This window comes from Triplophysa rosa, linkage group LG14 (genome assembly GCF_024868665.1).
Source record: "Triplophysa rosa linkage group LG14, Trosa_1v2, whole genome shotgun sequence".
Lineage (NCBI taxonomy): Eukaryota > Metazoa > Chordata > Actinopteri > Cypriniformes > Nemacheilidae > Triplophysa > Triplophysa rosa.
This window is the reverse complement of record NC_079903.1, coordinates 18,840,101-18,854,680: the sequence shown is the minus strand read 5'-3', so window position 1 is coordinate 18,854,680 and position 14,580 is coordinate 18,840,101. Positions and strand designations below refer to the sequence as shown.

The following is a 14,580-nucleotide window of genomic DNA, read 5'->3' as shown; positions in this document are numbered from 1 at the left end:
AAAACTATTTAAAGTAGCGGGAAATCACATTATGAAATAAATGTTTTTATCTAATACACACTGGCCACAATTATTAGCCCCCCTTCATTTAATTCGTTTTGCTACCTTCATTTGCGAGAAAAACAGATCTGAGTCTTCTCTCATAATGTCCGATGAGGTTGAAGAATACATGACAAGTGATCTTAAGACTATTCCTCCAAACAGAATTTCTCCAGATCCTTCAAATGTTGGTGCTGCCTCTTCTTCAGTTCGTCCCACTCATTTTCTATAGTGTTCAGGTCAGGGAATTGGAATGGCTATGGCAGGATCTTGATTTTGTGTTCAGTGAGTCATTTTTTTGTTGATTTGGGTGTTTGTTTTGAACCAATGTGATGATGGAAGATCTAACCACGACCCATTATAAGATTTCTAGCAGAGCAAGTCAGGTTTTGATTTTTTTATCTCATGGTATTTAATATAATCCATGATGCCATGTATCTGAACAAGATGTACAGAACCTCTGGTATAAAATTAGGTCTATACGTGTCTTTTGCATTCGTGTTGCGTGCATTCGCATTTATAATACGTCCGTCTAAGCAGCCAACGCCTCCGTTACGGCCCCATACGTTAGCGGCAAACGCATCTGTTACGGCCCCATACGTTAGCGGCAAACGCGTCTGTTACGGCCCCATACGTTAGCGGCAAACGCGTCCGTTACGGCCCCATACGTTAGCGGCAAACGCATCTGTTACGGCCCCATACGTTAGCGGCAAACGCGTCTGTTACGGCCCCATACGTTAGCGGCAAACGCGTCTGTTACGGCCCCATACGTTAGCGGCAAACGCGTCCGTTACGGCCCCATACGTTAGCGACCCACCGGGAAAACGCCCGGTACGCCAGATGGCCAGTCCGCCCCTGGTTGCCCATCAGAACTTTATTCTTTGTTTTTACCCAGTGTGATGAATGATTAAGGGGATTTGGGCTTTGTGTTACTTAATATTTATTCTCCTGTGCAAAAAGAAGTAATGACTGGACAACATCATGTTTCGTCACCTTGGTGTGCTAAGCAAATGTAAAAATCAATGAAAATATACTGAGATGTTTCACTCGTAAGAATTTCTGGGGGGGCTAATAATTGTGGCCTGAGTGCATTACAGAAAAAAAATTTTTATGTGATTTTCCCCCACTTTCAATTGTTTTATTTCAATGAAACATTGGATCTTTGTGAATTTTTTAAATAAAAGATCAAAAGGAGAAACAATGCAAATTTATTTTCACAGCATTCTTTGCTCATATTTACCAAGGGGGCTAATATTTTTGTCCCCTACTATATATATAAACTGTAAGAGAAACAAAGCACTTGCACTAAAAATGTTGATGAATTCTTATTTGTGATCTAATTAAACATGTATAACCTTGCTTGTTTGGAAAATGTTTCAAATATAAAACTTCTTAAATATAAAACTTAAAAATTGTAGTCTATTTAGGACTACAATGATTTTTGCACATTCAAGCGCATTTTTATTACCATAATATAACCTTTGGTACTTCTGTGGTAATTCCCATTACTGTAATGCAGCAATGTGTTATTGTGAAAGCTATTGTTTTCAAAGTAAAAGCATTTTTATTCTGACACTAAAAGGCAACAAATAGTATATAATGCATAAAAGCTGTTTAATTTATAATATTAAGATTGTTTTATTTCTCATTACAGTAAGGAGGGTGAGATTATTGTGTGTAGGAACGCTCCTAACCTGGCATTTGAATAGGAAAACTGGACAACAGAGGACATAAAAATATTTTTCTTGTTGAGTTTGAAACCTTTGTAGCGTATCTGACTGTGCGCAATAAATGCAAACCCACGATTCTTTCACAGTTAAGACATGTCTTTCAATTATAGTTTAGAGACTCCATCATTAGTTTGTCTCTTTATTGTCAATCATCTTGGGTTTTATTTTTCATTATGCATTACTGAATACATTCATATCTGTTAGTACTTCAAGATGTCCAAGAATTACGAAATTATTAGTAAATCCAGTGTCATATTGCTCAATTAAAATATCTTCTCTTTGCCACGTGTCTTACACAAACCAGGCCATCTACAAACAGACGAACCGGGTACCATTCGTTACTTCAGGAGCTGTATGGAGTGAACGGTTCTGCCACTATTTTCTCCTTGTGTTGGAAATGCTCTGCAGCCCATGAAACCTCTAGCGTTACGAAGTCATAAAAGTGGAAAAAAGACAAGAGAACCCAACAGTTTCGATTTTCTAATCAAACCAGATGTGTGCAAACATGACTAAGGACTTTATTTACCAAATCTTTTTTTCCCTGTATTATCCACAAATAAAAGTGATCTCTTTATATATATATATATATATATATATATATATCATATATATAATGTGTCATAATACATATTATAACGTGTAGTGTCATAATATATATTATAGCATCATATAATCCTTTAGTGTGACAGATATCTCTTGAAATCGATATTCTATTTTCAGGTGCCCATGCAGTCCTTAGAAAGCACAACATTCTGAGACGACTTGAAAAGGCGGACGCGTGTCTCCTCCGCCGGACTCGTTGTTATTTCTCCATGTCCTCGGCGATCATCACATAGGCCGAAAACCACGAAACCACGAAATCGCCGATTGCGCCTCATCAAAACAGAAAGAGTCATGGATAAAGAAAGCGACATCCTCCTGTAGAGCTGACCTCATCCGCCGCCTTAAACCCATTTTTTGATCATTTTCTCTATTTTTATATAATAATAATAATAATAATGACTATAGAATTATCCTCGATTTAAATTCAAAAGTAGTTCCTCTGTCAATTTAAATAAATAATTTTGGCAATCTCCATAACGGTGGTATTGAAAATAAAGGAATGCTTACATAAAAAATCCAACTAAGTCAGAAGAGAGGGCAAGAGAGGAAGGTGAGCGAAAGAAAGAAAGAAAGTGTCAAAAATAAAACCATCAGAGATAGTGAGCAAGAAAGAAAGATAGACAGATGCAAAGAAAACTATCCACTTCTTTAGTAATTCAGAATGTATGTACAGGACTCATCTCTGAATCGGAAAAAGCGCGCTCGTCTTTTTCAGCAGGTCCCCGCGCGTGTGTTCGTGTGAGAGAGCAATGTGGTCCGTAGCTTTAGTCCTGTGTTATACCAGTGTGTAGGACTTTGCGTAGGGGTTGTTGCTTTGTTTCAGGTGTCCTCTGGAGTCCAGCAGCGATTCCTGCGAGCTGCTGAGTTTAGCGGCCTGGGCCAGGTCGCCCGGCTCGCGCTGTGGCAGTGTGGAAGCAGTTCCTGGCTGCCACTGCTGTACTGCCTCTCTGCTGGGGGGGCCGGAGGAGAGGGCGGACGAGGGGGCCTCAGAGGGCGTGGGGGCCAGCAGGGCCGGCCGCTTGGCTATTCGGCTCTTCTGCGGGTCCATACAAGTCTGTCCTGTGGCCTCCCGACCTGACGAGGCCGCTCCCCGATTCAGCAGGAAGTCCATGCGTAAGTAAGGGGGTAGATGGACCAGTTCACCTCCTACAAGACAGGCAAGAGTCGTGTAAGTGCCAGCACTGCTCAGAGATGAAATACAGCCTTTTTTACAATCCGAGTCTTAAATCAACATCTTGGGATTTTAAATCTACCTTTTTATAAGTTCATTATTGAGTTTGGCCTTTGATAGTTGTAATAATTTACAATGTTCTTAACAGGTTTTATGAAACCATGTAATGATGTCCAGCCAATTAAATTAAATGTAGCATATATACCATTTTTTGCACATGGCACCGGTGCAACAGAGGTTTAAAGTTTTGTAGCACAGGCCAAACAGTTGTAGCAAAAGTATAAGTCTGTTATCATCGTTAAAAAAACACAAGTGCAGGTCATCACGTAAATAGACAGGTAACTGAAAAAGGACATTAACGTTATACAAATGGATACATTTTAGTTTTTACCAAATTCGTTTTTTCCTTTTTAATTTTCTGAGTTCTGTATTTTCAATGCTTTACAATACAGTAGTAAATACATTTGCCCATAAAAATACTGTATACCATAGTATTTACATTTACGCATTTGGCAGACGCTTTTATCCAAAGCGACTTACAGTGCATTTAGTCTATACATGTTTTTTTTTTATCCGTGTGTGTTCCCTGGGATCAAACACACAACCTTGCGTTGTTAGCGCATTGCTCTACCAACTGAGCTACACAGGAACATTTACTATAGTAAATATTAAAGTATACACTATAGTTTACTACAGTTTATATTAATATATATACTGTATATTAATAATAAGGCATGCAATTAACATTAAATATACCCAATTTTAACGAGATTTCTTTACTAATACTTTGCAGTTTTAAATAAAACATGTGTACTTAACCAGATTATATTTTTACTGTGCATGTCTCAATGCATTCTGGGATTGTCTTCTCTGCAAAACATACATTCAATAACAACTGTCTAGGTAGATAGCGGACTAAGTTTGGAGCAGTCCTGTGAGAAAAAGAATCCTGTCTGGAATATTGAAATCGTTTTCATTTTCTTGAACTGTTTTGTTACCTGTTGCACCTCCATTTAATAAAATGTGTCTTATTATCATCATAAAATGTGCAATTACACTACTGAAGTTAAAACAAACAATAAACTTCATGCTAGACAATACACCCTTCCAAGCGATATTATATTTGAAGGGTTTTTTCCAAACTGTTTCAAACATCATGTTTTTTTATTGTGCATTCCAATTAATATCAATCAAACTGCAGTTGGTTTGCTTTGATTAACGCCATAATAACAAAACAAATACAGCTAACTAACGCAATAAAAACATGATAACATAATAAAAAACACGATTTTTGAAAAAACATAACACTACATTCATAGCAATTACACTCCGTGACTACCATAAAATAATGCTTTGAAAGGAGATCAATTGACCAAAAATTGAGTCTAAAAAGAAATGACCAGACAACAAATCTAACCTTACTTTCTCTCTCAGTGAAATGAATTGTGTTATGTTACTCCGTGTATTTGGCCCGTTAAATAAGTGGCAGCTGGGATATCATGACAATGAGCTTGGACACGTTACTCTCATAATGAGGGGTGCAGTATTACACGAGACCTGTTCCAATAAGGATGGTGCGTTCATATCAAATTCAATGGCTCTATTGTGATGGTAAAGTGCTGTTTTGTATAGACAGATGACCACACGTGGGATGCCCGTGCGTCCTTACGGAACACCGGCTGGTGATATCACTAAACGAAGGCTTCATGTGGGTGCACGACGGCACACAGACGCATTCACAATGACACGGTAACGCTAAACTTGTAACCCAAGATCAGCCCTGGGAGGGCCAGACGGTGGCCACGCTTGGCCCATTGATGCTACAAGAACACAGCGATGTGTTTGGACAGCAGCTTTCTAGCTCGCGGCCTTCAACACAGCAACTGATAGCACATCAGAAGAGTGACAGCTGAGCTGGTAAACTGAGGAATGTGCGGAAAAACAACACGCGCACATAAGAAAACGAAGACAATACATAAAACACACATTTCAAACCGGTATGACTTTGGTTTGTGTCCATACACATTTCTCAAAATATCTTCTTTCGTGTTCCACTGACGAAAGAGTCATATACAGGTTTTGAACGACATGAGGGTGAATAATTAGTTGTTGAAACAAGCTCTGACAGACTGTTTTTATGCTTACCGGGTCTGTGTGCTTTGGGCACGGCCATGTTCATGACCCGGCTGGCGTCCTGTGGTTTCGGTGGGGAAGCGGTGAACCTGCAGATGCCCGACTCTGACGGTGTGCTGGACGTCAGGCTGTCTGTGTAGTCGTTGGTGCCGGCCGTCATCTGTTCGGAGGACGTGTCTGAGATGAAGCACTCCGTGATCGTGAACTTGGCGTGTCTCAGCTGTTCCTCCATCTTGGCGTGTTCGTAGGCTCGGGCTAGCTCTTCGTACGTAGAAGAGGCGCTTTCTGTAGACACCATGCTGCTGCGAGCGCGGTCTGTGAGAAGATGCACACAGTTTGTCAACACTTAAAAAATATGAAAGGTTTTTTCGCCCGTAAAATCGTTTCACTCTAGAAGACATTTATGAACCAACTTGAGTCGTTTGGATTATTTTTATGATGGATGTACAGTATGTGCTTGTGTCATTTGAGCTAATTTATGACGTGATCTTCATTTATTTGACAGGTTAGTGTTTACCCGTGTCCTGAGAGGGACTGACGCTGTAGCTATCGCTCTCTTTGTCCACGGAGCCTGCGGCACGGGGTGTGGGCAGCCTCCAGTCAGTGGTGAGAGTGTGTGATGACACGGGAGGGTGCGGACGGTTCAGGGTCCACTGGCTGGCGTAGCGGCTGCGTGTGGCCGGACCTGCTTTAGCCGTGCGGCGGGCAGTGGGGTCTATGGCAACACATATATTCACAACTGATTGAAGACAACAGGTAATACTCTCCGTAATTTAATACGATCACTACAAAGCATACTTATTTCTAAACAAACTCCACGTGTGCTAAACATGTACAGAGCACAACAATACGGCATTGAAAGTAAAAATCACGTTCACGGTTCATCTTTAACAATAACATGTAAACTTTTGTTAAACGATGCAATAAGTTGTTGTTTAAAAGTTTTATCTTCACTGTAAGGTCAAGCGCAATTACAACATGAAATAAAGACTTTTGAATCTTTATATACTGTATGTAATATTTGTAATACTTAAAACAATATTCTGTATTCTGCTTTTGATTAATATTTCAAAACCACTCTTGCCGTCCCTGCTGGAAAATCAACAGAAACCTCTTGGCAGAAAATGGATGTAATGGTTTTAATGGGAAAAGTATTGGTTTTAATAAAAAGGTCTTTGTGAGTCTGTTGGTGGGATATAATCTGTAGATTGGAGCAAAGAGAACACCATTAAATCCTAAAAAAAATTAATTTTCTAAGGGTTTTAATGCTAAAAAGTTCATAATAGTATTTACGGTACACTTTACAATAAGGTGGAATTTGTTAATTAGTTCATGTCAATACAGTTATTCATGTTAGTTCATTGTGCATTAACTAATGTTAACAGACACAACGTTTGATTTGAAACACGTATTAGTAAATGCTGAAATTAACACGAATCAATATGAATAAATGCTGTGTTAGTAACTGTTCAATGTTAGTTTATTGGGTCACACTTTATTTTAAGGTCCAGTTCTCGCTTTCAGTAAACTATTAACTATGACTTTTGCTTAGTTAACTCTTAATTTGTTGCTTATTAATAGTTAGTAAGGTAGTTGTTAGGTTTAGGTATTGGGTAGGATTAGGGAAGTAGAATATGGTCATGCAGAATATGTGCTTTATAAGTGCTTATAAACGGCCAATATGCTAATAATAGGCATGCTAATAAGCAACTAGTTAAAAGTGAGAATCGGTCCTTATACTAAAGTGTTACCGTTTATTTTAGCTAATGCATTAACTAATTGTTAACAAATAGCATCTTATTGTAAAGTGTTCATGGAAACAATTAAACTTCTTTTTTTCAGCAGGGGTATCAGCTGATCACTATAATAACCCGTTTTTTTGAAGGTACATTTTCTTTTGGCACATGTATGTTTCGATATTTGCAGTCATACAGGACACAGTCTCTGCTGTACCATGATACTGAAAGATTACATCTACATGGAAAGTACAACTACAATAAAAATAGTAAACACTATATTACCATAGGACCTGTCCAAAATTGTAGCATTTTTCTCTAAAATCCGAATGAAAAACTACCATGGCATAAAATAACTACTATGGTATAAAACATCTTCATGAAACGAAACGCAAACCACAAGCCCCTGTCTTCTATTACCCATAGTTTTGATAAAGTAATGACATCATCAGTGAGGTCTGTATAATCCGTGCGCAGTGTCCTTCGGTACAGAGGCTTCTCATCGGTTTGCTATCTGGAGTTGCATTAGTGAATCCACCTGAATCAGCACATTTGCTGAATGAATCTAATCACGACTCGCTCTCATCAGTTCAGCTCCACTGAAGCCTTCAATGAGCAGACAAACCTGCTCTCACACAGGTATTCCCTCCTGTGAACTCATTTCAAAGCATCTATCCAGGACTAAATATAAACTAACCTCAAGTATTCTTTGTATTCAGGAGAACAGAGAGTTGCTCATGGTGGAGCTGTTTTCCAATTCGCATACTTGCTAGAAGTGTGCACTGTAATTCATAAGAAAGTACATACTTGTGTTTGTACGATATGATTAGCTCTTACTTGTACCAGGTCTAGCGTCAGACACATCTACCAGTGGTCCAGTGGCTTGGGATAGAGACTGGTAGTGCACTGTGTGGGTGACGGTTGATGACTTCTGTTTAGATGTTTCGCCAAAGTCATTGTCCGTCAATAGCACTGTGGAGCGGTCATCTGAAGGACACAGGTAACAGGTTCAAGCCCAGAAGACCGTCATAACATAAACAATGACTTAAAAGGCCATCACAAGCTTACCGATTGTCTCCATAGTGTCCCTCTCCTCGATGAGCAGCTGAGCACGTGGGATATCGATGTGCATCCGAAGAGTCTGTTGCTGTTTGTTGACGGTGTCAGGGGTACGTGCGTTTTTACTGTAGAAACACATCCAAAAATAGGCAACATTACTCTATCGCTTCAATGGGCACGGACTTTTGGGGCAGTATCGTGCGAGATATTTACCTCATTAACATTTCTGCCAGGCTTTTCGCATCTGTTTAACAATGAGAAATACATCAATTAAAAACATCAAGAGGAACTTCTACTGTGGTATCTATGTAAAAGGCACAAACATCTGACAGTGCGTTAAGATGAATGCAAGAACATCAACATTTCTCGGAGCTTAGATGGCTTATTCTGTTATATGATGATAACACACACCTCGCAGTCTCTTGAGTCTCTGTTCTCTCCTCCTTCTCCTCAACACCAGAAGAACGATGAAGACCATGGAGATGGCCACCAGAATGCAGATGATTGTGACCATCATCTTGAGTCCCTCATTGCCCTGCCTGTTTTCCTGACTAGGGTCCACCGTCTTTGGCAATGGCGCGATTGTACCTGGAGATGAAACAAAGTAGTTGAGGGACATAACTAAGAGTTACTACACAATCTTTAGGGCCCGAGCACGGAGGAGCAAGCCACCGGCTTGCACCGCAGTGCAGAGCCCTATTGTTTCTGTGATCTTCTCCCTCTTTCATCACTAATTTGAAGGCCTAAACATGCTCAAAAACTCACAATAACTTGCACACGCATCAGACCTGGCGAAAATTTACGTCTGATAGGGGTTTCAAAATTAGGCGTGGCAAAATGGCTCGCTAGCGCCACCTAGAACTGCCCAGACCGCTACGCAAAACGTACATGCACCAAATTTGGTGGGCTCATAGAACACCCTGAATCATTAAGAAAAGTCTCTTGGAGCATATCTCTAAACACAACAGGAAGTCCGTGATTTTTGATTTCCTGTGCAATTTTGTAATTTGCTTCAATTTCCAGACGTCGTACTTTAACGAACTCCTCCTAGAGTTTTAATCCGATCAACATCATCTTCATGTCATTCTCATCTTAAGGCCTTTGCGAAGCTAAATTGCGGAGATCCTGACTTTTCATGGGGGAACATGACCCTGGCGGCCTGCCAAAGTTTGGCGTTTCGCCATGAACAGGAAGTTGTTGTAACTCAGGCCTACAATGTCCAACAGAACCCAGACTTCACCCAGACTTCACACATTTGATAAAAGTCCTGGCCTGAAGACATCTACATGGTAATATTAAGATACAGTTATAGCGCCACCTGCAGGAAACAGGAAGTGACATGTTTTAAACTGATTAACTCCTCATAGAGATTTGAACAGATCAGCATCATATTTGAAGAGTACAGCCAGTATGATCTTCAGACATTTGTGAAGATACATTGCAAGTTCCTAACTTTTCGTTGAGGGGCGTGTTCCTGGAGGTCTGACAAAGTTTGATGTTTCGCCATGAAACAGGAAGACATAGTAACTCAGGCACACAATGTCTGATCGAGCTCACACTTCACATGTTTGATAAGAGTCCTGGCCTGAACACATATCCATGTCAGTGTTCACTCATAGCGATAGCGCCACCAGCTGGCAAAAGGGAATGTGACGCATTTAAATAAATAACAAATCCTACTATAATTCGCCTGCATTAAGTTAAGTTTCGCTGTTTTCCTTATGCAATCGGGTTGTGCGGTGGCACTTTCCGCGAGGGCCCGATCATCATGCTCGCAGCTTTAATTTTTATTGAATCCGTGTTGAGAATAACCAATTTCTGTCAGGATCACTATTGTCAAAAATGACTGAGAATAAGCATACAGTTTAGATTGGCGGTATGGTTCTGTTCTGAGCAAACTTCCTGCCCATCCATGCAGCCAGCATGAATAAGAGCAAGGGGGAGCCGCCATAACCCCCTTAGGGTAAACAGAACAAACAGATGTCATTAGTTCTTAATGGGGAGGTTTCTCGGACAGGGATTATCTTAAACCAGGACTAGGCCTTAGTTTAATTAGGAAATTTAAGCGATTTGAACAAACATACCTAACTAAAACATTACTTGTATGCAATTTTGAGACAACACAAAGGCAATGATGTATTTTAAGATATGTCCATGCAAGTTGTTTTACGTTTGGACAGCTCTTAAATTTATTTTAGTCTAGGACTAGTCTAATCCCTGTCAGTGAAACTGCCCCAATTAAAGGGGACCTTCGACCAAAAAAGAAAATTCTTCCATTAATTACTCACCCTCAAGTAGTTTAACATCCCTAGGACCTTCGTTTTCCCCCAGAATGCAAATGAAGGTAGTTTTGGACGCAACCAAACACACGAGCCACATGACATTGCATCCGGCCGTCGTGTGGCTCTCGGGAATGTTTTTGAATATAGTCAGTAGTTTTCTTTGTTTGTGCACAAAAAGTATCCTCTTCACATTATATTAATTTATACTGAACCACCGGAGTCGCGTGGACAATTTTACGATGTCTTTACGCACTTTTAGTGCTTTGAAGATTGGTTGCGTTGCAATCTAAGGAAGAGTCACAAAGCTTCCAAAACTTTTTGGGAAAAATGGAGGTCCTAGGGATGTTAAACTACTTGAGGGTGAGTAATTAATGGCAGAATTTTCATATTTGGTCGGAGTTCCCCTTTAAGTGTAATACATAATTTAAATGTAACTTATGAAGAGACTTATGAAGAGGAATATCAGAAAGTCGAGTGCTTGTTATGTGAGATGGAGTTGGGGATTGACCAGGGTAATTTGCTCATGCGATTTGGGAAATGTTTTGCAAATGCTTCCAAACATTAAATTATGGCAACTCTGGATTTGATCCTGGATGGTCTTATGAGAGCGATTACTCACTGCCGTCAACATTGAGAGTCGCAAACAGCACCCTTTTCTCCGCTGTCCCTGCGCTGTTGCCCACTCTCATCTGGAGCTCGTACCAGGTGGCCTCCTGCAGGTCGTACAGAACGTGGCTCTTGGTGAGGGAATCGCGCTTTACCATGGTCCATTTCGTAGTGTCCACTGGCCGATACTCCAACGTGAAGGAGTCAATTGGACAGCCGCCGTTGTTCCAGCCAATCAGGTTGAGCTCCACGCGGGAAGAGTTGATACTGGAGAAAAGCTCATGGTCTTTGGCGAACTGTGGCTCTGATAAACAAATGTAATGTAATTCTAAGCTCAGTAAAAGTACATGCTAAATTGTGAAAAGAACAAAAAAAAGATTATTTAGTGACCGTACCTTTGCCATGGGTTTTAGCCTCAATGATTTCACTGATACGACCTGGACCGACCGCATTCTGAGCCGTCAGGGTAAACTTGTACCACGTACCACACTTCAGATTCTCCAGACGGTAAGATCGCTCACTCGGGCTAATGGAATAACTGCCCCATTCTTCACTGTTATCCTCAGAGTACTGCAGAATGTAGCCTAAACAGTGGACACCAATTATATTTACAGATTTGGCAGACACTTTTATCTAGTGCATTTAAGCTATACATTTTTTACCAAGATAAAATATAAGAAGACCGGTATGATAGTATTTATGACGTAAACTGAATATGAGTGCAGTCTAACCTCTGATGGAGCTTCCTCCATTGTCTCCAGGAATCCAGGACAGTGTTATGGAGGTGGTTGTGGTTTTGGTCACTGTGAGACGTGGCTGGTCCGGAGGCACTAAAACATTTTGAGAGCAAACATATACATTTAAACAAAAGAGCTCTCTGCATCATGAACATATCATATTCTGATTATGTGATCTCAAATGCACCTTGAACCTGAAGGTTTAGCATGATCTCATCTGAACCCCAGTTGTTACTAGCAACGCAACTGTAATACCCAGAATCCTCTGCTTTTACTGTTCGAATAACAAAGCTGCCATTGGTGTGAGTGCTGCGACGACCATCGATGGAAACTGGAGCAGGTGTACCATTACTGCATGGAAATCACAATCAGCTTAATAGCAAAATAAACATCCAAGAAAATACATATCTTTTAAACAGAGGCTTGTTGTAACCACAACAATCCTTTCAATTTGACTTAACTTCTTTTTAAATAAATGAAACATACTTTCCCTTCAGCCACTTGACGGCAGGAGGAGGATCTCCCACTGCTTTGCAGGGCAGGACAATGTCTCTCATCCAGGGTGTGGTCACAGTGCCGCTGAATGTCAGGATTCGAGCAGGGGCTGAAAGAACAAACAGTGCTGTTAGGAAACCATCCCGTCTGTAAAAGCTCTAACGTGGTTGTTTCCCATTTTTTTATTTTCATTAAACTTTGGCTGTATCTCCCATCTAGTAATGTTATATTTTATATACCTTAGAGACTATAGACCACAACTTGGTGCTCATTATTATTTGCCTATGTGCCATCATTTGGGTCCTACCAACACAGTTGCTGTTAGTCTGTGTCTGTTAATGAAGAGATGTCTGTTTAAACACAAGTGAAATACAGAGTGCCACAGAGATCAGTGTTAGGCCCTTTTTCATTGTATGTTGCTATTGGGAGACACTATCAGGTAACATGGACACAGTAATCCTTGTTATGCCGACAATACTCAGCTTTGTGTCTCCTCACAACCTCTTGAAACTCCTACATTTAAATGTTCAAGTATATTAGTAACCTGAAAGACTGGATGAGTAATAAATATCTTTCTCAGAATTCAAAATAGAATCATTCATTTTTGGCTCAGAAACACAAACATAAAACACGCAAAAATACTGTTTGATTGATGGTTGTACCAATGCATCATATTCTTTACTAAATTACAACATCTGTTCTTTTAGATGCTAAACTAATTCATGCTTTGAATACAATATTATGACTTACTAGGTTCCTTTACAAGACTAATGACTCAGTTATGATATAACTGAAAACCACATCTTTCGTTTTATTATTATTATTATTATTATTATTATTATTAATTATTGTCAATACAATATATGAGTAGCATTTATGCTAATGGTATTATTTGCCTCCTCTTTCACCTTTGGGGCCTTCTACATACGACTTTCAAGCAGCCACATTCTGACCACTATGTACAGTACCATTGTCCCACATGACACCTCCAACCTTGCACCTCATCAATAAAGTAGTGATAAATCACAGTACAGCTCAAACTATACAATAAAATAATCTAGCTTTTATGGTTCCTTGTTAAATGGATTTCTTTAAAGGGACATGCACTACTAAATGTCAAAGTACTTGTTTTGGCTACTCATACCTTTAGCTTGGGGCTCTACGGTGATGACCTCACTGCTGTTCCCTCGACCCGCAGAAGTCACGGCCACGACCCAGATGCTGTACTGCCAGTTTTGGTTCAGGTTGGTCAAACGCCGGAGATAAACATCAGGGGCAGCTTCAAACTCACTGTGAACCTGCAGCGGCAGACAAATAAAAGTGGATCTTCATGCTCCGTTACTGCGTACAATCTCTCAGTCTCGATATTTCAGGCTCTTATTTTGCAATAGTCAACTATGTGACGACTTTTGAAGGCCTTACCGTGGGGTAGGGATTAGAGCAGAAGACGGTGTATTTCCGGATGATACCATTGAGCTTGAGTGGGGGCAGCCAGGAAACAAACACCACTGAGCTGGAGGCCGCAGCCGCCTTAACTCCAGCCGGAGGTCCAGGAACTGATTCATTAGGAGAAATACATTATATTGTTATATTACTTGTTAAAATACTCAAATAAACAAAACATTTGGTTGACCGAGAAGTTGAAAAATATCAGACTGCTCAAACAAAGTGTTAAACCTCTTCAAGAAGTCAACCCGCATATGGCAGTTGTCTCTTCACATTAAACTGTGAAACTCAATTCGATTGGGATTGAATCTCACCGTCCTCTTTGGTACGAGTGAAGATCTGCTCACTACGGACTCCATCTCCAGCTCGAGTGAAGGCCAGCACCTGAATACTGTAGTTGGTGTATTTCTCCAGGTGTTCCAGCTCTAATGACGGCTTGCTGGTGGTGATGTTTCTGATCTCTCCCAGCTCTGAAATACACACGTGCGCAGAGTGAATTTAAATCATATGCGTCATTTAATATTCAGTGTCTGTAAGCATTGT

The 14,580-nt window shown here is 40.2% G+C and overlaps 1 protein-coding gene across 2 annotated transcripts in view; it reads right to left on the bottom strand.

The window, feature by feature from the left end:
- Positions 1-1,660: 1,660 nt before the first annotated feature.
- Positions 1,661-14,580, bottom strand: part of dscamb (Down syndrome cell adhesion molecule b) — a 109,653-nt gene continuing 96,733 nt past the window's right edge. The window contains exons 19-33 of one of the 2 annotated variants that reach the window (XM_057351377.1): positions 14,352-14,507; positions 14,014-14,147; positions 13,736-13,889; positions 12,583-12,700; positions 12,284-12,447; positions 12,091-12,189; positions 11,755-11,943; positions 11,373-11,663; positions 8,883-9,059; positions 8,685-8,715; positions 8,481-8,596; positions 8,256-8,399; positions 6,194-6,391; positions 5,689-5,991; positions 1,661-3,518 (exon numbers count right to left, since the gene is read on the bottom strand). In XM_057351377.1, the coding sequence (XP_057207360.1) occupies positions 3,148-3,518; positions 5,689-5,991; positions 6,194-6,391; positions 8,256-8,399; positions 8,481-8,596; positions 8,685-8,715; positions 8,883-9,059; positions 11,373-11,663; positions 11,755-11,943; positions 12,091-12,189; positions 12,284-12,447; positions 12,583-12,700; positions 13,736-13,889; positions 14,014-14,147; positions 14,352-14,507 (2,645 nt within the window). In that variant the 3' untranslated portion in view covers positions 1,661-3,147. Of the gene's footprint in view, positions 3,519-5,688; positions 5,992-6,193; positions 6,392-8,249; positions 8,400-8,480; positions 8,597-8,684; positions 8,716-8,882; positions 9,060-11,372; positions 11,664-11,754; positions 11,944-12,090; positions 12,190-12,283; positions 12,448-12,582; positions 12,701-13,735; positions 13,890-14,013; positions 14,148-14,351; positions 14,508-14,580 lie in introns of both variants that reach the window. The other variant, XM_057351376.1, reaches the window with a different exon arrangement.